The sequence below is a fragment of the Nelusetta ayraudi genome, unplaced genomic scaffold (genome assembly GCF_046127955.1).
Source record: "Nelusetta ayraudi isolate G7.1 ecotype Tasmania unplaced genomic scaffold, CSIRO-AGI_Nayr_v1 ptg000058l, whole genome shotgun sequence".
Taxonomy (NCBI): domain Eukaryota; kingdom Metazoa; phylum Chordata; class Actinopteri; order Tetraodontiformes; family Monacanthidae; genus Nelusetta; species Nelusetta ayraudi.
In genome coordinates, this window is record NW_027466108.1 from 1,811,867 (window position 1) to 1,834,004 (window position 22,138).

The window sequence follows — 22,138 nt, forward strand, 5'->3', positions numbered from 1 at the left end:
CATTCATTCATTCATTTTCCATACCCGCTTTCTTCCCGAGCTCAGGGTCACGGGGGTCTGCTGGAGCCTATCCCAGCTGTCTTAGGGCGAAGGCAGGGTGACACCCTGGACAAGTCGCCAGTTCATCGCAGGGCCACATAGAAACAAACAACCATTCACACTCACATGCACACCTATGGACAATTTAGAATGTTCAGTTGACCTCACATGTATGTTTTTGGAGTGTGGGAGGAAGCCGGAGAACCCGGAGAGAACCCACGCAGACACAGGGGAGAACATGCAAACCCCACACAGAAAGGTCCCAGGCCCGGAATTGAACCCACAACCTTCTTGCTGTGAGGCGGCAGCACCAATCACTGCGCCACCGTGTCGCCCAGTTACGGACTTAAAATCCAAAAATAAGGGTGTGTGTGCGTGGGTGGCGGTGTTGTTGAAACACGTGTGGAATTCTTCATTCTATTCATATACGTGTTTTTTTCTTAACCAGTACTGTAGATTCTTCCATCATCGTTTTGAAAATTGCCCTGACTCCCTCGTCACGTGGTGTATTTTCTAGTCCGCTATGCTGCGATCATCAAAAAAAATTAAAATCTATCAGGTGTCATCTGCTGTGTAGGAGCTCCTCGCCTCACTCGAAACAGGTGTCAAAACAACAGGGAAATACTCCAGTCGGGCTCGCAATGTTTTTTATGTAAATGGAATACATTCCCCCTTTTATGTAAATGTAGACATCTTTGAATAGAGATCTGTGGATGTGAAACCTGTGTCGCACCCTCTCTTTGAACGCCTGGCTTTGAAGCTCCCCCATCCAAGACGTCAGCCCCGAGGCTTTGAGGCACCAGAATGCCCTCGTATGTGTTTCCTGGTGTAGCCGTGTGGCAGTAATGGTCACCATAAAAGCCATTACTGGGGGGGCCCCGGGGCCGCCGAGCGGTGGCTCAAGCTTTATTACGCCGACGGGCAAGATCGTAATTATGCTATATCTATGTTGCTACGGCAACATAAAGGGTCCTGATGGCCAAGGCAGAGTTTATGTCAGGGGGAGTTTGGCATTTTGTTTTCATACCATTATTTCAGGCAGGCATTCAGTCTGTGTGTGTGTGTGTGTGTGTGTGTGTGTGTGTGTGTGTGTGTGTGTGTGTGTAACCGTTTTTTGCAGCTGTACCATTGTGTGCACTGCGGCCCCAACGCGATGGTAGAGGTTGACCCATTAGTTGCACCATCCCCCCCCTCTCACCTGAGTGGCTCTGTGCGTCCAACTGTGCAGAGGGCAGGGTTTTTTCAACGCTGCCGGTTAAAGACGAGCCTGAACCGGACTGAAACAAACTCATGAGATGATCTCATCGCAACCCAAGGAGCCCGCTTTTAAGTTTGGCACGTCATGGTGTCGTTTAATGGGAAAGTTGTCCTGTGCTCAGGTTAATGAGGGGTGAATTAAAGTGAACATTCCAAAAAATCTTCAGTCTGTCTCACGCTGGTCTTTGAGCCGCGCCTGAGTAAATGAATCAGGGTCTTAGTTAAAGCCACACAATGTGGAAAATGATGAGATCTAGAACGTCATCTTCTCTGCAATAGCGAGACAAAATGTGCGACTGTTCATTATAGTGGCTTGTGACACTGAGCCATGTCTGCGCTGCTCTGTTGACTCAGAAGATTAGATCGGCAAGCACTAAAGCTAATCTGGCATTTATAGATTGGAGTGAGTTTCTCTCTCTCTCTCTCTCTGTCTCTCACTCTCTCTCTCTCTCTCTCTGTATGTGAGTGCGCGCCATTCTAGTTCTCTTTGAGCAGTGGACTGTCAAGAGCTTGCATTAGATGGACACTGTGCAGGTCACTCACCTCAGAAATTGAGGCGGAGACGGAGAGCAGCAGGGATGATGATAACACGCGCACAATGTTGTGAATTTTATCATGTTTATCATCTTTGCTGATAAATCCTCTTCAACACATTTTTTGCTTACATACTGTCTATGTTGCATTTTTTTTCATACTAATTACTGTTCAGGCAGGGACGACTCCAAAAAGCACACTCACCTGAGGGCTAAACTTCAGGGTGTTTAATATTAGAGGTCGGTATAAATTGCCAGGCAACCAGACAAAGCAAAAGGAAAAAAGACCTTGGTGGTGCAAAAACATTCACTGTCAAGCATGGCATCCGCACTGGGAAAAACACTCACTGGGAACTCTTAAAAAAAAGAGTTCTAGCTAACTGTGCTAACTGTGAGGCAATCACAGTATTGGGGGGGAAAATACATTCTGGAGGAAGTAAACAAAGAAAAACACAAGGAAGATGAGACAAATAAATAAAATGGAAAAAGCAAACATTCACCATCAAAATAACAGAGCATGGCCTACCTAGTGAAATAAAGTTAGTTATACAGCAGTCCATTCAGGACCAATGAAAATCTAGTTTATGGGTGGTCTAGAGTCATCATGTTTACGTTAACAAACAAGAATAAAAACAGAGCTTTGAAAATAATGAAGGAAACCGTGCATTACATCTTACACAAACAACAATTCTAAAGTTTCATGGAGCGGATTTGTTTTAACATAAAGTCCATGAAGCATTCAGGACAGAAAAGCCACTGCTTACATTTGGAAATGCTACTGCAGCAGCGCTGGCGTCTGAGTGTTCTTCACACACTCAGATGCCCAAACCCTATGCATCTACTCTCTCCTGCCACTTCAGCTTCTCTCTGCTGTAACAGTTCAGTCCGTCTCCCCCGCCACCTCGCAGATTATCAGACTGATGTGCTTCAGAGGAAGTGCAGGGATGTTCTCCCGCCATGGTTCTTAGTCAGCCGCATCGACTCTCTCCTCTGTTGAGCACATATCCGCAGTTTCTTTTTAAGAGACGTCGAGAAATATCAAGTTCTTCAGATAACCAACACTTTCAAAAGTTCACTATGTCAATCACTACCTCTTGGTTAGTAACTTCAACTGTAAAGATATTCGCCTCTGCCCTGTAATGTTCTACAGCTCAAAATCTGAAAGCACAAAAGGCAGCAAGCGCTGTCATAGGGAATTATAATGCTTCTTAAAATACGTTGTTTTGCTCTTCTGTTTTCCAGCAATGCAGAAAGGCCAAAAAGCATGCCACACTTGAAAAGATGACTGGAGTTTTCTTTGCGTAACACAGGTGCATTTGACTCCGTGATGGGTTGAATTTGAGGAATGCATTGATGACAATACGGAAACATGTGGGACGACAGTTTGTGTCCCAGGTCGGGTTGATTAAAAAAACGACAGAAAACCCAGAAAGGGGGCTGGTGTTGGGCAACAGAGATCTGTAAACAATACATTTTTAGTGTGAGTGGCTGTGTGTGTGTGTGTGTGTGTGTGTGTGTGTGTGTGTGTGTGTGTGTGTGTGTGTGTGTGTGTGAGTTTGGGTGTCCGTGTGCGTGGTTCCATCCCGCAGGCTGATAATCATTGCCTCTCATTGCCTCTCTCCAGATGGAAGAGTGTTCCCGACTCAGCAGAGGTCTTCCTGCTTCCTCAGGGCAAGAGACATGGGCTTGGGGGGCGGGGGGGTTGTGTGTGTGTGTGTGTGTGTGTGTGTGTTCGTGTGTGTGTGTGTGTGTGTGCGTGTGCGTGTGCGTGTTCATATTTCCATGCCATACATACGGCGGGAGCTATTGAATTGTCACTTACCATTCCTCCGGGCGATCAGCGTTTCACAGAGCAAAGGGAGCCACAGTCAAATTAGATCGAGTCTTCTGCTGTCATCAATCTCCAGCAGCCATCATATTGCTTCACTCACCTGTTCGCCACCTAATGTTTCTTCTTCCAGTTCTCCGTGTCTCGCTTCTATTTGGTTTCTGTCCTTTGCAAAGATGAAACATAGCGCATGCGGTTCCTCTTCTGTCCATCGCTGAAGGAGTCTAAACAGGAGTCCCTGATGGAAATGTCTCCACATTTCTTCTGTTTATGTCATTCGCCCATTTGCAAAAGAACGGAACATTTTTGACTGCCACTGGAGCCACTTAGCAACAACTTAGGGCTTCCAGTCGCTGTGTGGTGCTACATTAGGTGCTAATCAACATACAGAGCGCTGCGAGCTCCCGTCGTGTTTTAACTTTGCCAAAAGCAAGTTGAAAGTAAAATCAAAACAGGTTCTCCATTGAGAAAAGCTTTGAATGTGTTTTTTTTTTGTTTGTTCTTTAGATGTGAAAATTTCATCGAGTTCTGACAAAAGCTGCTGCAGCACCCACATCTCATTTATTTTTAATTACATCAAAGCACAACATATATTGAAAATGCTTTATATTTTTTTAGACCCCTGCCCTTGTGTAGATATTTACACATTCAAACCTTATGTTCCCAAATGTTTTTAAAACGGCTTTTGCTAATTTGCTACACTCACAGAGACATCCCACATTACATGCATTTCCATTTTGTCAAGGTGGGCAGTTGCAGAAATATAATTATATCCACTGTATATGAATTCTGTTTGAAAAATGAAAATAATTGTCAATCACATTTCCACATTCAACTTTGGATGTGTATCTGGAACTGTAAAGTTGAATTGGAGAGTAAAATAACCTCTATAACAAACTCCCTCCGGTCGTTACAGCAAACATAGTGAAGAGTGACCTTCACCACACAGTGCCCCCACTATTGTCACAGCTGACATTCAGGAAAAGAGAGGGAATAAATCATTAAGAAAGCTGTCTAGCAGTCGAAAAATGTTGTTTTGGGCTACAAGGTGCTCACTATGACATGGCTATTTTGTTGTTGAGGTTGATGCATTGTTCTTGCTTTGCAAAAAATATATAATTCAGACTAAGTAAATAAATTGGAAGATGCAGGACTAGAATTTTGTGATGGCAAATTTTGTTTTGTAGATGAAATGTTGTGTACGACCTAAAAAAAAAAGAAGAAAAATCACTGTACTCCGTCACTTTTCTTCAGCGAAGACAGCGATTTAAATTCTTGCCTTGCATACGTATTCCACTTCATTCTCTTCTTCTCCTTACAGAAGCTCTCTCATTGAATGACAGGTGGAAATAGGTTTCATCTCACCTCTGTCAGAGTGTAGGCGTCAGGGCTAAGTGACGGGGCTCGCAGAGAAATGGTTTAAAAAGAACACGCACTACTCGCAGTGTGTGTGTGTGTGTGTGTGTGTGTGTGTGTGTGTGTGTGTGTGTGTGTGTGTGTGTGTGTGTGTGTGTGTGTGTGTGTGCGCGCGCGCGCTACAGAGTGGCACCAGATTCGAAAATAATATGCCATTAATACGTTAATACGAGCTAATACGTTAGCTCTTGAATTTTAATATTTTCTAATTTGATGAATTTTATGAGAATTTAAGTAGTTGTAAATTAAAGAAGTTCTATTCACATTGCTTGACTCAAGTGGAAATCTGGAGTGACTTTGAATTGGACTTGCTTTACCCAGCTCTAAACTCACTACTTAGTAATTGCCCTCCTCCCTGGCAAAACGAGGATTCCGAGGGGACAAAGAATGGCAGCGAGAGATGACTCTTATCTGGTATCACCTTGTTCTGTGCCAGTACTTGGGTACATTTTAATGTTGTGATAATTAGTGTAGCAGTAAGAGCGTGACGAGGAAGGGAATTTGGATGGCTTTCTGTTTCAGCAGCACGTCGAACTGCTGCCCTCCGGTGGCGAAAGCGAGTACAACCGTGTTTTTGACAAGCAGACGTGATCTCCAGTTCAGTTGTGAGTCTGAGAACGCTCACTGGTTGTCATTCTGGTGATGTTGTTAAGCGTTCGCTGTTTTGGTTTAGCGACACAAGTAATTCTACCGCATGAGGGCGTTATTTGGGGCGGGGGAGGGGGGGATGAAGCCCAAGCCCAGAGGTATGTTGCGCTTTAGAAGGTCGCCATCTAGAGTGAGGATGGAGCATTGCAGAGTAGTACATGCTGTTTGGTTTGATAAGTGGGAGGTGATGTGTGGAGTGAGACGCCTGCAGGGGGAAATGCTCAGTACTCCCACTGCTTTCTTTCTTCCACCTACACACACACACACACACACACACACACACACGCTTTCTCCTCCACAGTGGCTAGCCTCATGGTTGACAGACACATCTCCCAGGGGTCTTGGGAGTCCAGAGGGGAGCCTGTGGTCATTGAGGTGGATACACTTAATGTCACTCTCTGACTGGCAGACTTGAACACACCCCGGCTGTGAGCTAGTGACTTTAGGCAGGAAGGATATTTACTAAATATGCTGCCTTTTGCTATCAATACATAGGTGTGACTCCATTTTCCAATCTGTTAGCAATTTGCCAACTTTAGTTAACCAGTGTGAACGCTATTTTCTTGTCGCTTTTTTATCAGATCATTGAGCCTAATTTTTATGAAGGCTATTTAAAAAAAAAAGAAATAAATATTTATACTTTCTTGAATGTATCGTCAACATTCTTCTGATAGCTATCATATATTATAAACTATAAATGTGTCATCATTATTGTTAAGTGAAATGAGTACATGTGCGGTTTACCAAATGATTGGCGTCGTTTGCTGTCATTAACATCTCTGAACCCTGGTGTTTGTCTGCCAGCACCAGAGAATAATATCACATTGAGTCTTCCAGTCCAAACATGCCAAATCTCTCATGAGGGGACTTGTTAATTAGAATTTTCCTCATTCTCTTGTTCTGACAAATATTTTTGGCTTCTGTATGTTTCGAATCAGAAAATCACTAGCGACAAATGTGTCTGGTGACCAGATTTAAAGGCATGCCAGATCCAAAACACCAGAAATGCTAAAAAAAAAGAAAAAAAAAAGAATCAGTCAATAAATGAAATGGCTCTTGTTGCCAACGTGCTTCATAATCGTCCAATCAAGTCTTTCAAAGCTGTAGCACCATGATAAGGTTGGCCATTGTTCCTGTGCCTTGAGGATGGTTGTAGTGTGTGTGTGTGTGTGTGTGTGTGAACTAGAGAGTCTGCAACAACCAGGACTGTGATGTGAGATCATGTGATGACTATCTCCGGCGAATATTCCCCACATTCACATAACTTTTGCCAACTGTTGGCCTTTGTTTCTGCAAACCGGTTAATGTGTGAGTGCATCTTTTAGAATTATTGCAAACAAGCTTTCCTGTAGACACATAAACACAAAAAAAACCTGTTGATAACTAATGTTGTGGTATTGAAGAATTCCTTTGCATCTTTGTTCACCTTACAGACTGCGACTGAACATCACCGTCACCTCTTAAAACCAGTGCTGACGTAGTAGAATAGTAATCTATTACAAAGTAATTCACTACTTTTTTAGTAACAGTGGTAATGTTGCGAGATTACTGTGGCAAAACTGGCAATTGTATCATGATTACTTTATCAAGTAATGATTCCATTACTTTTCTGAGATATTTTGCAAGCTAAAAATGCCTTATTATCCACAAAAATGTCTGAAATTTAGAAAAACAACCAAAAACAACGATGTGGCAGATTGATGACGCAGCCGTGCATGCAGCGTCATTGATTTGCGACGACGCACCGAAACGAGCACGGTGGCGGCAAAAGAAAAAACAGCGATTGGGTTTGTAGCTGGAAATACAAACATTATTTTGAGTTCATCTCGTCTAAATCAAAGAATATCGCGGTTCGCTGTGCATTTAGTGCAGGAAACAAGACGTTCTCAACTGTTACTTTATGTTGTTTTTTTTAACTAAAGTAATTCGTAATTGATTATTTATGAAACAAAGTAGTTGAAGAAGTAATTAGGATACTTTTAAAATAAGTAATCAGTAATTGGATTACCTTTATGGAGTAATCCCAACAACACCGCTTAAAACACATCAAAGCAGTGGAAGTACCCGCTAGTTAAAAAAAATGTAGTACAATTAATTAGTAAAATAATGATATCAAAAAGAAGAAAAAGACACTTTTCTGTGTCTGGAGTGGGAAATTGTTCCAGCCAGGAATGTGTTAAAAAGCCACATTCACAGCCCGTTTTTTTTTGTAATGTCCCTCTTTTTCACCACTTTGCATGCACAATGTCTGTCACGTGCGCTTCAGTAAGTAGGTCGTACTCCTCTGCGCTCCGGCGGCAGCCTGGAGTTCCACCTTCACGCTGGATCTATAGCGGAGCCTCTGCTTCGCTCCTCTCTGCCCTGCTGGCCACCTCATGCAGCCTGATCATTTTCCCAATCTGCCTGGATGTCCTGTTTTTTTTTTTTTTTTTTTACAATCTCTATTGTGTTATTACACCCCTCGCCCCCTCACACACACACCTTGAACAGAAGCAATCTTTTGCACCCCCCCTCCCTGATGGTTTTAATTACAGCTCGTCCGCCACTTTTATTGGATCTTGGCGCTTGCCTCTTCCTTCTCTCTCTCTCTCTCTCTCTCTCTCTCTCTCTCTCTCTCTCTCCATCCCTCCGCCTCGCTTTCCCTCCTACCCCTCATCTCGGAGACGGCGCCGTGCGCGCAGCCCTCAAATCTAAGCCGCTGCCTGTCAGGCTGCTCCGTTGATGCGCTCTGCGCTCGCCCCGCTTTCCTCTCCTCCTTCCTATGCGCTGCACCGCTCTGCTCTGCTCTCCTCTTGTCTCCTCTGCTCTCCTCTTCTCTTCATCTCCATCCCTCCTCCGTCTTCTTCCTCCTCTCCTTCTCCTCCGTCCCCCACCTGCATCCCTCTTGCGCCCGCGCCTCTCTCTCGTGCTCCACTCTTTTGCTTTGGGAAGATACTCCACACACTCTTTTTCAATTTTTTCTCCTGAGATTTGTGCCTGCTGGAAGAAGAGGATTCAGATGCTCGTGGGGCTTCGTCTTTTGCTCATCTTGGACTCTCTGAGTCTGAAGGGGGAGGCGGGGAGGAGAGGGAGGCTGCCCAGGTGAGAGCCGCCTTGGGGGTGGGGGGGAGGGAAGTGAAGGCGGCGGCGGCGGCGGTGGTCGTGGTTGATGGTTTCCCGTCGATGGTCATGCCCTGGGACTCGCGTGCTTGTCGGCGCTCGGAGTTGGAGACCCTCTCCCATTTTTGCCCCCCCGAGCGGGGCAGCGTTGATCCTGGTGCTGGGGGAAGCCACCAGGCACCAGCGGCTCCGCAGTGAAGAGTGGGCACCATGAACCAGCTGGATGCACCACGGCCACTCAACTGGACCATCAGGAAACTGTGCCACGCAGCCTTCCTGCCATCTGTACGCCTGCTGAAGGTAAAAAAAAAAAAAAACACTCAAGGGAAGGGAGAGCGGGAATCCAGACACATTGGATGCTGTCGAGAGTGTGGTTAAAAAATAAATATTTCATGCAACCTCTAGTGCTGCTCTGCTGTGGACTGTCAGTTGAAAAAAGGTGCAATCATACAAAGCAGATGCTGGAAATTGGATGCTGCTGTTTTGCCACATCTCCTGAAGGAATAAAGAGCCTTATTGAAAAGGAGACACACTGAAATGAACATAAACAAAACATCTACCAGCCTTGAGCTCAGCAAGCAGGAAGGTGTGCAAGTGAGAGGGTTGAGGAAAAAAATAGTGTCAAAATGGAGCGATAGACACAGCTGGCGGAGAGTAACGCACGCAGAGTGAGCAAAGAAAAGTGGTGACAAAGAGTTGAAGGGAAAAAAAGAAGTGTGTCCATGTATAAATCATTCAATGTATGCAGCATATGAAATATGATAATATGATAATGAAAAGAGAGAGCTGAGGGATGAGGTGGAGGGTTTTTTTTTTTTTCTCCACGGTTGCACAATGGTGACGGTGGCGAGACCAATGGAGGAGTGAGCCAAGTGGGAGGCAGAAGGAACTGCTGCTGGGAAATGACAGACTTGCAAGAGAAGGGTGGAATTCCTGCGCGCTTTGTCAGGCGAGGAAAAGTTGGAATTAGCGGGACGTCAAATCAGAGCGGATGTTTTGATGGGAGCCGGTTCCGAATTTGCAAGTTCAAGTTCATCTCGCAAAACTGCAGCGTTTTATTTGTTTTCCCATCTCTGAGCGCGAGGAGAGGCGTCGCTCTGGTTCCGGGCGTCTGCGTGGGTTCGTCCATGTTTTCTCACCTCTGTATGTAAATCTGATCTCTATTCACGGCTGCGCCTCTGGAAGCCGCTTGCAGGCAGGCAGCCTGTGAGCAGGGCTATTGTTGGAGGTCTTCAATGGGCTCTTCTTCACTCTCCTTTGATAGTGCACTATCAAAGTGGCGCACTAAACAGTGTCGCTGTGATGTCGGAACTGCACGAGCAGATTGCCTGTGCTCACGTGTCGGGCATTTGCATTTGTATAGCCTGCTGCATTTTAATACTTAATTGGAAGTGCGTGTGGGTGTGCATGTGTGTGTGCGTGCGTGCGTGCGTGCGTGCGTGCGTACGTACATCTGAGACCTGGTTGGTTGTTGTCAACGTGTTGTTGATGGAACAGACCGTTTATTCAAGTGTACACATTGTGATTCCTCCAGTTTTCAAACAGTCCATCAATAAATCATTCAATCCATCAATGAATCCATCAATCAATCAATCATTTAGCACACATGAAGGTGAAAGGAAATGCACACAAATGATTATTTCTGATTTTCTAACCAGCCAACGCTGTCTCCACGAGAATTAGCACCTAATTGAATCAAGTTAGAGCTTTTACCTCTCCACACTACACATATGCGAAAGCACTAAATGTCAGTGAATCAGTGACGATGCATGTCACGATGTAAGATTCCCGGCACTGCAGCCACAGTGTAGTGTGTCGCCACGGTGTCAGCTTGTTGTCTTTCCCAAGCTAATCCCAACTTTGTCTCTAATCAACTGAAACGTTCTGTATGTTTTGCAATAAGCAAACATCAGCTGCAGAAACCACTGAACCGAAACCCCAAAGATTGATGTTCCCTGAAACAATTTTCCCGGGTGTGAAATGCTCCTGGGGGTGTGTGTGTGTGGGGGGGGGGGTTTGGGGGATGGGCACCGGACTGTCAGCGCAAAAAAAATTAAGCTAATTGGCCCGTCATTATTGCAGGAGATTTCTGCACCGCCAGCACTTTCTCTCCCCGTGTCCCCTTTAACTTATTACCTGCCTGCCGATGACAACTGCATCGCCTGCCGCCGCTCGGCTCTGCCACAATTTATAGGTTGTCAGAGGTTCCTCCTGTCTGTCAGCAGCAGGAGGGAAAAAAATATGCTGGACGGAGTGCGTGCACGTGTTCCTGCGTGGGCGCCCACTGGCGTGTGTGCTCGCGCATGTTGTCCGCGTGTGCGTTTTTTTTTTAATGCGGCAGAGGTGCGTGCGAGGAACCCGTGTGGCCTTTGGGTGTCAAGCTTCGTGTTTGTTACTCTGCTGTGAGAAACAGCGACAAAGATCTGCAGGAACAAACACACAGAGCCGCCGTTTCGTTTATGATTGAGTGTTGGTCATCAAAAACCCATTACAGGTGGAATCGCTTTCTATCTTTATTAGCCTAAAGAGTACCCAATAGCACTGTGTGTGTGTGTGTGTGTGTGTGTGTGTGTGTGTGTGTGTGTGTGTGTGTGTGTGTGTGTGTGTGTGTGTGTGTGTGTGTGCGTGCGTGCGCGTGTGTGTGGTTAGTTATTGATCATTTAAAGATATCACGCTCACAGAAGCAAGACCCTGAAGCCCGTGGGACTGATGTGGTTTTGTCTGTTAAGTGTGCACAGCTAGCGGTCAGTCGCTACACGTGTTGAAATGTGCATGAGAACAGAGGGTACTACGAGGGTTTTTCTTGTCCGTTACCCCTCTGAGTAAACGGCAGAACATTGCACATTTGATGTGCGTGAGGCTACAGACTGACTTCTGCCTGAGTGCAGTTTCTTTTTCAGGTTTTTGTCATGTTTTATTTTTATCAGACAAAAATGAATGCTGCGCCTTTGGACACAACCCGGATCATAGACGCTGGGCGGCCACCGCAAAATGTTAGGGAGACGGCACGTAACCTTAAAGATGTGGCTGGACGTTGACATTTACTTGTCTGCAAATGGACGGATGTGTCGCGTGTGAAGGACAAAAGAATGAGCACAATCTAGTGCATCTCACGTCAAGCTCCAGCTGAAAACCAGGCTTTATCGCGATATCGTTTCCAGTCGTCCACTGACCTTCGAATCACAAGTCATAGCTCGCCTGCAATCGCTGTCAACTGCTTCTTTACTCCAATGAAACTCAAGTTGATTTGTTTCTTGGCTGTGTTGGAGTTTGTGCCTCTGTGAAAAACACAGGTTTAAGGCACATCCAGAGCTGTCTAATTGTTGATCTCGTCCACCGCTTTTTTTGGGAAGGAGTCTGACCTTTCCAATGACCAAATACCGTGAGTGCAAACAACTAACTGGTGAAGTGTCAATCAAAAGACGTTCCCTCTGTCCCCACGCAACAGGAAGAAGCTGTGTTTCCTCAAAGCAGGACACATTAGAAGACAGTAACACCTCCTGCTTCTTTTACTTAAAAAGCCCTTTGGGTGATATAGTTGGCAACGTCAGTTTAATGAAAAGTTGCTTTGTTGCTGAAACAATAGGCTGAAGGGTTGACAGCCGCTGTCACGAGTTTATTCTGGGATTTTATGTTGAAATCAGGATGGATCAAAACATCGGAGAATAACGATATTTCTTTACGTCATTTTTCACTCAATTGAGCTGTTGGCATCTCCAGGTGATCACCTGTATTGATGAACTGACCTTCGACAATGCCCTATAAATGACCCATCGTTGTTCCTTTCCTTGTGTGAAGCATGATTTTTACTTGAACCACTGCTGACCTCTGTTTGATAATACGTCACACAAAGCGGAAACTGGTATATCTCAGTTTATCATTGAGACGTTGGTTATTATTAGATCTACAGCTTTCCCGCCTCTGTCTATATGTGTGCCATCCACATCTTTCTCTTTTCCATCTACTTTTCGTTTTGTCCACACGATCCCCGGCATGTCTGAATCGCGACACATAGATAGCGCTCCGCCCAATGCAAAATACATGAGTCGGTGGCATGTTGCTGTTAAATAAAGGATTCATCTTGCAAATGCTAAAAATACATTTGGCATTCTCGCAGTGCTTTGTATCTTCTAGTCCTGCTGCCAAGGGCGAATATGGCAGTTCATCTTACACAACGGTCTAAAGTGGCCACAGATTAAAAATAAATAAATAAATAAATAAAAAAAATCTACATTTACTTTGTGAAGTCAGTGTACAGTGTGGTTCCTATAGGTGGCACTAGAAATGCTAGTTTCTGCAAATACAATAGTAGATCTCAGCTAAAAAACAACCTTCCCTTAATAATCTTAAAGGTTTTATGTTCCCAGTGTGTTGGATCCTTCTTCTCTCTAAGCTGTATCTGTACGATTAATGACATGAAGCAAACTTCGACAGGTTATTTTCCTTTAATTGACTTCAATTAGTGGTATTCTGTACTATAAAATGCAAGAATTTTTTTGTGCCTATAAAATACAGTGTGGGTGGGGTCTGCTCCGGATGCAGGTATCGCACCAGTGCAGTGCAGCAGCCCACGGCGCCTTCATGAGTTGATGAGTTTGATGCGAAGCTGTGCGTTCGCCGTCTAACAAGTGCCAATAACTCCTTCCGATCTTTGCGTGTAACTCTTTCCGCGTCACATTCGCACACGGAGACAAACGATGAAAGGTGTTGCATCCTGGGTAGTTTGAGGGGAAGCCGCGTTCAGAAAATCACAGCTTAAACAAGCCGAGATGACCAAATGTATCACTCACAAAACGCATTACAATCATGAATGACATTTTTTTTTTTTTTTTTTTATAAATCTATTTATATTTCAGTCACGTCTTCCCATTTTGTGACAATACAGTACATCATTGAGACGTTTTACAAATAAAATTACTATTGAGGCCAAATACTTTTCTCTTGATGGAGATTGTTCAGTTTTTTGTATTTTCCGAAAAACTTGACAGCGTGTAATTTGAAACGTTTTTGCGAAAGTCCCCTTTTTATTCACTTAATCTTCACTGATGGTTCCTTGTGGAGTGTTGAAGGCTAATGTCACTTGAGTGCTGAGCCAAACTTGAGGAAACGGCGTGTTGTCACACATGCCCAAGGGAAGGACCTTTTCTCTTTCCTCCGCTCTTCCTCTCTCCTCTCCCCCAGTGTGAACGGCTTCCTGCCTCAAAGCTCGCACTGCAACATCTCAATTAACCAGCAAACAAAACACTGATGAGCTTTCACTTACGACTGTATCTCCCTAATGAGCCAAAAAACCAGAACATAAGCTGCCAATTAACACCTAATTCCTCCATTCATACACAACAGTTTGTTACCTGCCCACACACCGGTGTGAAAGAATCAAATTTACCCAAGGTTGTTTCATAAGGGCTTTCACCAGACAATTTGATTGATGAAACAATTTTCTGTCATAATGTTTTCTGTAGTGCACTTGCACTGATTCATGGCATCGGCGAGGTATGAGCGGTACGCTTCGGTGGCTGAATCATTTATGAGAGTCGTGCCGAGCGGAGCAGTGGTGTCACAGCAAATGTATAATTTGGCAAACTGACAAACACGGTTGCCACCCCGTTCACGCGCGCGGCCAATCTCCATACCTGCCCTTCACGGCTCGCAGCGATCCCGCCCAGCGTCGCAGCCTCCCCGACGCCCCCTGAGGAGCAAGAGAGTTATTAACTCAACACTGGCCTTTGACCTTTCAACTGTCACTGGGAATTACATGCCGGTGAAGCGGGACTGTTTAATATACACGCTGTAAAAGGGATAGTAGGCGATGAATCTCCCCGGTGTTCCTCAGGCTTTGACCCGTGCTGTGTCGCACTGCTGGGAATTTGTTCTCCCAAAGTTGGAGGAGCTTGAGGTGCGTTTGTGTTTTGTGCGAAATGATGGGTTTCTATTTCAAATGACATGTTAATACTTACTACCAATACTCCTTGTATGAAATTATTGTTGTCTACATTTTTCAAATTTTAGTACCAGTGCAGTAAATGAAAGATACGTCTCTTTTAATCTAAGTTTGTCTTTGTAGAAAATGTGCTTCTTCTGTTTCGCGGCGGAATTAGATGAGAGGTCAGTGTGCTGTCCAAATAATCATGGCACTGAACACTTGGATTAGTGTTCAAATGAAACCACAGACTCGTTAGTATTGTGGAGGGGTTGGCACATTCCAAAATTTATTTATCAATTTCAATTAGTTTTGGAGTTCATTGAATTGGGAATATGAGGCTGTTTCAAATACTGTAGAAGATGAAAAACTCTGACATGTTTTTTTTTTTTGTCATTTTCATCAACTAGATTAAAAAGATAAGAAAAACGAACTCATAGCAAATCTTTGTTTTTTCATTTTCTTTTAAATCAATATCGCACCATCACAGTTCACCTACAAATGATGCTGCTCCGAGATATTTTCTGAGTTACAACCACCACAATATTGGATGAGGCTTATCAGGCCACAAAACCATTAGAGCCTAAACCAAGAGTGTGATTGTAGGGGCTGTTAAGATAATGGAAATGCAAGCTGAGGTGCAGGAGCGGAGGAGGGGAGGAGGGGGAGAAATACCGAAATTACCTTGGAGACCAAAATAAAGCTGCTCTAATAATCTGAGAGCATATTTCATGTTGTTACTCAAGCCTGTGCAATCAATCAAGGCTCTGCTCCTGTTGAAAGCAGCCAAGTCAAAAGCGGCCGCGCTCACTTTGACAGTGCGGCGGGATGAGAGTTCTCAAATCAGCACCATGGACAGCGACTCTGCCACACAGGCGAACATGCAACCTGCCAGTCACTGAATAATGTACCAAGACCTCTCCAGTGTAGTTGTTTTATCTATAAACTGCTGGAAAAAAAAAAAAAGCATGGCCAGCCACATCCGGATTGGTATAACAGAAATAAACTTAATAAGGTCAGATAATCAATTAGTTGGCCAATCACACCTTTCGTCTTCATTGCAGTTAATGCCTTTCATGACATTTGTCTCCAACCAAACGCGTGTCTGACAATTAATGGAAGGTGTGAGAGAATACTTGTTACCAGATTAATTGCTGTGATCCTGAAGGCTTATGCGAGATTAATAAGCACCTTGCTGACGGGAAAGATGAGACCGAGCATCTGTCTGCGTGCGTGTGTGAGTGTCTGTGTGTGTGTGCGCGTGTTCCTGTCTAATGTTTTCATGGAAGAACATCTTAAGGCGCTGTTAGGATTGCACCTGTGAATATTGGGAATATCCGTCTGTGGGATATGATATCTGTAACTGTGTGTGTGTGTGTGTGTGTGTGTGTGTGTGTGTGTGCGCGCGCGCGCGTGCGTGCGTGTATGCGTGTGTGTTTGTGTGTGTGAAAAATGCTGACTCATGACACTACTTGTCCTCACACAAACCCATTCCCGGCACTGTGAAAGCCTGTCTGTTCAAGTCTAAGATGCACTGGGTTTTTTTTTTTTTTTTTTAAATGATTATCATTATTTTATGAAGCTCATAACCGCATGACTATTTCACCAACTTGCTGTCAAGTCACTACTCATCATCCGGTGACTGGAAAAAGCTGAATATTGTTGTTCCTCTGGCTGAGTAATGTTGATCCAATATTGTGTGAGTGTTGAGGAGACCAGATATTTACGGCAATATTCTTGTCAAGAAGTGTTAGCGTCATTCATTTCCTCATTTTAAGCTGCTCGGTGAACATTTTTGCTCATAAAGTCTGCCATATTTTAAAGCTCGTTTGTCCATCTATCCAACCATACATCCATTTTCCATACCGGCTCCCTCCTCCACTCAGGGTCGTTGGGGTCGCGGCTAAAATGCTACGCTAGTTCTTAATTGTCAGCAGTAAGACAAATAATGGGTTTGGTGGTGTGTAACTAATGACCTGCACTTTGCAAAGTTCCATCCGGCAGCGCGTCTGTTGTGTTGGAGGGCTGGGGCTGACGGAATAATAGACTTGTTTCCGTATTTTTTTTTTTCTTCCTGCGAGCGTGAAAAAGAGTAGGATTCTTTATGATAGGAAGAGTCCCAAAGCAAAACGCTTTGATCCGAGCGAGCGTGGAAACTGAGCGGCGCTCCCTCTCACCTCCTGTCTTGCCTTATGTAATGTCTCATTTCATCACAGTCTAGATCTGTGACTTTGCTTCTGTCCTCCTCAGTGCTTCCCCCATCCCGCTTCGGCATCGGTGACAATCAGCGCCACTCCTGACAATCAGTGCCACTGTCGGTGCCACCGTCAAATCCTTTTGTCTCTGTTACTCAGGACAAACCTTTGCGCCCAACGTACCATTTTCTTTGAACAGACGCCTCTTTTGCCATTTCATCAGGTTCACTGTGTTTACGGCTTAATCGGATAACTGCCGGAGAACCCATGCAGATGAGAAAGTGAGATGATTGGCTAAGATATTAGGTGGCGCGGTGCTCTCATTTCAGTTGGTGGCTGTTAAGATCAGATTCTTTTCACCTCTTGAATAAACCACCCTTCCTTGTCCTTCTACTGTCCTTGAACTTAAGAATATTAAACCATGTTTCTTGGTTGGGTCCAGAGGTGCGTTCTGCTCGAGCAAATCTTAAGCACGCGCACAACACATTCTTAAATTCCCTGCAGGTATCTCTGCACACATGGCAGGGGAGATGAGATCAGGGGATGGTCGAATAATTTGGGTTTTCTCAGATTCTGAGAACTTCAATTTTGCTATTTTCCGATGAATTAATTCTAAACTATTTTATTGTCATTGCAATGTGACATTGTAGCGCTCTAATCGTCAAGCAGTCTTTGTAATAGCCTCGAGTTTCCATGTGAGAGAAGATGAGCATTTTGTCATCGCACACAATAAAATTTAGTTTGCACTGCAATTCCTGCAAATTGCCACTTGATGAAATTGTACAATTGCTTTGAATTTTCAGTGGGGCAGCTGTTTTTGTACTTTTCACCCTCCTAGCCAGCAAATTTCCTGGAATGCATCATTTCAATTTCACTCTGGATTTTTCTTTACCAGGGCAGTACTTAAAGGGATATTTCACTTTCAAATGATGTAAAATGGTGTAATTTGACGTAACTTTTTCATTGCCCCCTCTTCCCATGTGTCAGTAAAATCATTTCATGCTTTTTAAAATTGGGAAGCAATTTCATTTTCTCAACTGCACAGTGCAGCAGTGCAGCAGCGCACTCTGGAAAAAATGCAAAATCTCCTTTGTGATATCAGCACGGCGGGAATTGATCCACCGGCCGCTCTCTCTGCACTGGACCACTGATCGCTCTTCGTTGTCTCTCTCACTCTCTCCTGTGTTGTCAGCACTTTTACAACAACTGTCTTTCCGCACAAACACAGTTTTCTGGGGGCCTCACACTGCGTATTGTTCCCTCACTCAGGTCATTAGCCGTGAGCGGTGGCGTCTTAAATCACGCGGAGACAGCTTTAGTTCTCCAATTGCCTCCCCCAAAATGTTTCCCCTGCGCTCGCACTCGCACTCGCAACACGCAAGAGGCGTAAAACACATGCTGCCAAACTACCCGGCCGCACAAACTAAGATTTTCACACGGCAGTTAATCCTCCGAGTAGAATCCTCCCCCCACCCCCAGCGCATAAGCACACAGTGGCTCACTTACATCTAAAAGACGGCGAGCGAGAGCGAAAGTGTGACTTGATGATGGTCCTCCTCATCTTTGGTTTAAGCGTTGTAATCACACTTAGGATGGATTAGTATTTTCAATCCATGGTAATTGTGAAAATCTCTTCTCATCAGAGATGTTCAGAATTCTTCAGTAGCTGAAATCAAGCAAAAATAGTGGTGTTTGCACTCTACACCACCTGAGAGAGCTACCTGCGCACGTGACGAGCACGGATGGTCTTTGACACTAAGCTCATTTTTTTTTTTTTTTTGACAATCTCGTCAAAAATGTGTAAGGTTCCTTTCGAGGCCCCAGTGGGATAAAATCCTCATGCATACAAATTGTTCTTTGTGTTTTTCCTCTTGTATCCGTCTCTGCATCGCAGCCTCTCAGTTTTAATCTCTGCATCTCGGCGAAACCTCTTACCGGCTCTCGCTCTAACTTTTAAACGGAATGAGCCGCCCTGCATCACGTGGCACGACTGGCAGGGACGGCGCCCTGGGGAGCCCTGCAGCGTCCTCAGTCCCTGTGTGTGTGTGTGTGTGTGTGTGTGTGCGCGCGCACAAGCTCATATTTTGCATCTCATTATACTTTTCTTTACCCGGTTCTTGTTGGCTTTTGACAGTGCACTGTCTGCTGGAAATGCTCTGAATTGCGGTGGTGGGGAAGGGAGGGGGGAGGGGGGGGGTGTTCAGGGAGAAAACCAGTGTGAAGGTGTAAATGAACAGTGAGAAAAGATGACTTTTATTGTGACGGGGAAAGTATGTGCGTGCCCGTAATTCAGGGCGATGGCGGGAGTGTGAGGAATATTAGAGGGGAATCTACAAATATGTGCATGCATGAGTCAGTAAATTGGACATTGGGACGTAGAAAATGAAAGTGAGCCGCATGGCCTCGCGGCGCTATTTTTGTCCCTCCATCCACGTCTCAGCCCTCCTCTCTCTCTCTCTCTCTCTCTCTCTCTCTCTCTCTCTCCCTCCCTCCCCCTACATCCCCAACTTGTCTCCTCCCCCCTCCCCCACCCTTCCGCCTGTCATCGTTGCCTCCCTTCCGCTGTGCCAGTCGCTAACAAACGTGTGACCATATCGGCCCAGTCAAACCAGTCCGCCCTCCGCGCGGTGATATCTCTTATAGGGCAGCCGCTCTTCCATCTGAGGCCGCGGCGACAGTCGCCTCACCCCCCAAAGGGATGACTGTCGTTTTACATCTAAGGAGTTATTACAGCACTGCTCCACTTCCAAAGTGCAGTTTTTACAACGTCGGTCTAAAATTATCGCCGCGGTCCCCCTCATAAATCATTCACACACACACACACACACGCACACACACACACACACACACACACACACACACACACACACACACACACATACACCCATTAAATGTTCTTCACATTTCAACATGCAAAAAAAAAAAAAAATCACACGTTTAATCCATTTCTATGAGCTGGTGTTGCTGGCACTGTAGGTTCTTTTTGTCTTTGTTTCTTAATGTATTTTTAAAGCATTATTTTGCTGTCCTCCAGAAGAGCTGGATTGCAGAGATGTTTGGGATTTACCTTTTTTTTTTTTTTGCAGCTTAGCTACGGGGCATTGTTCGGCATCTATGAAATTATTTTCATCTCTCCTGGATACAGTATAGCAAAATGAGCTGGAAAGCCTCCAGTGTTTGAAAAATGAATCAACGTTCCACAGAACGGCCGAAAGGCATTTTGGCTTTGTTGTAAGATCGCGTCGATGGAAAGTGGAACACAAAGAGTCACAATGTCGCCGATACCTACACATTTCCACGACACACCTGCGCTTTGCCGAGCGCCGTCGTACTTTGGAGCTCTGATGTGTCTTTTACGTGCTTGGTTCTGCTCCGGCTTTGAGCGGCGACGTACTGTACACGGAGTGCGGCTGTTCTGACGCTGCCTCCCTCTAGAGTGTGCAACAGCAGTGGCAGTACAAGAAAGAGGATTATAGTCTCTACCAGGACGAGACTCCGGCAGTGCCGGGGCGTGCGTGCCTAGCAGCCTGAGCCCGGGGGGCTGGGGAGGTGGTGGGGAGGTGGTGGGGGAGGGGCGGCAGTCAGGATTCTTCTCTCGCTCCCGGAAAAGAAAGACGGGAAGAGGCGGCGGCGAACGCCATCCAGAGGAAGCGCAGGAACAAGAAGAGAACGAAAGGAGACGGGCGGAGAAGGGGTGTCGCTGAGCGAGGGAGGGAGGGATGAATGAATGACGGAATGAGTAGACGGCGAGAGGCAGGTGGAAAAAAAAAGGACGCGGGGAGCACCGGGCGGCGATGAGTTTGTCCCCGCCGCCCAGTGGGGTTGTTGGCAGGTGCGGTGATGCTGAGCACCAGCCTAATTCCTGCCAGCAACCTTATGTAATGGAGCTTTATCCCTGTCGCCCGGAGAGGCGGCGGGCGGAGGGGGGTAGCGGCGGCGGCTCCACCGGCCACCTCGCGCCTGCGACGACCAGGACACCGTCGTTAATGTAGGGCAGAGGGTGAAACCCACTTAGCTTCTCTTTTACACCGCGTAATAGATTGCGTCTTGCGCACCCCCCCCCCAAAGTCGATCAATTGCGTTCAAACCGCATCGCTTTGCCGAGGAGCTCGTTCAAATGCGACATTGGTCCCGTTCGTTTGACTTGGGAGGTCGTCTCGATTTCAGGCGCGGCCTGACGGGTCGCCGAGTAATTATAATGCTAATTATTGCAAAGCACTGACCACTGTGACTTTTAACAGACTGGGCACCGCACTGGGCTTTTCATGTCATTTAGAAAGTAAGCCGTCGTCCTTGGCGGTCACTTACAAGAGGCACATGCAAGAAATAGAAAGCCAGTGAACCAGAAAGGCCCAAAATAACTTAAACTGTCAAATATAAAAGTAAAACAATGAATCCAATGTTTAAAAAAACAAGTTGTGCTTTTAATGTGTGTGAGCTGTACATGATATGTCTCCATATGGATTTTCCAATGTATTTATTTACTATCAATTTGGCAGCTCAAATCTAAGTAACATTATTTGACAGATGAAAGACTTTGTTCCGTGATCAGTTCACGCGTCCTTGATTCGCTGTTTACCATAAAGTTAATCTAGAGACTCGGCGCCTCCGCCTGGCCTGCCCGTCTTTCACACTCGCTCATGTACGATTTGAATACACGCTGTGCGTCAGTGTCGTGTCGGGCGCATTGTTTATTTCAGCCTTGTTTCTCTGGCTTCAATTTTACGTTATTCTTTTTCTTTGAGGGATTCGCACCAGCTTTTATTTGAATTTTGACAGGCCCGTGCTTGATCAAAGAGGTGGGGTCAGGGAGGGTGAGGCAAACGTTGCATGGCAGACTGAAACTCGGTGGTTATGACAAAAAATATGATGATGATAAAAAAAACAACAAAAAAAAACCGATCTGCGTTTTTGCTTGTCAATCAGGCAGGAGGGGTCACACTTGGGTTAGAGGTTAGGGTTAGGGTTAGCATCGCTAGGCATGTGAATACACTGTAATGGGCTGCGTCCTGTCTCCTATGGCACTGCTGCTAGCACATGCTTTTATCGTGGACCATGTAAATGCCCGTGGGACTATGTGTATATATAGGGCTACGCTGCGCTGTGAACCCAGTGTTTGTTTCCAGTGCGCAAGTTCACAGGATTTGCTGAACCGGCTCATTTAAGTGTGTGTGTGTGTGTGTGTGTGTGTGTGTGTGTGTGT

The 22,138-nt window shown here is 45.4% G+C and overlaps 2 protein-coding genes and 1 long non-coding RNA gene across 9 annotated transcripts in view; 1 reads left to right on the forward strand and 2 right to left on the reverse strand.

Moving 5' to 3' along the window:
* The window catches only part of LOC142896948 (nuclear factor 7, ovary-like), a 177,206-nt gene that overhangs the window by 41,173 nt on the left and 113,895 nt on the right, over positions 1–22,138 (reverse strand). The gene's annotated exons all lie outside the window — the stretch shown is intronic.
* Positions 1–22,138, forward strand: part of trpm3 (transient receptor potential cation channel, subfamily M, member 3) — a 129,953-nt gene that overhangs the window by 18,227 nt on the left and 89,588 nt on the right. For 5 of the 7 annotated variants that reach the window (XM_076038908.1, XM_076038913.1, XM_076038911.1 and 2 more), the window contains exon 1: positions 8,314–9,120. The exons of 1 other annotated variant lie outside the window; for it this stretch is intronic. In XM_076038908.1, coding sequence (XP_075895023.1) covers positions 9,031–9,120 — 90 coding nt within the window. In that variant the 5' untranslated portion in view covers positions 8,314–9,030. Of the gene's footprint in view, positions 1–8,312; positions 9,121–22,138 lie in introns of those variants that run through there. One more of the 7 variants, XM_076038909.1, reaches the window with a different exon arrangement.
* Positions 36–22,138, reverse strand: part of LOC142896955 (uncharacterized) — a 525,186-nt gene continuing 503,083 nt past the window's right edge. The window contains exon 3 of the long non-coding RNA XR_012928402.1: positions 36–160. This is a non-coding gene — a long non-coding RNA (uncharacterized LOC142896955). The remainder of the gene's footprint in view (positions 161–22,138) is intronic.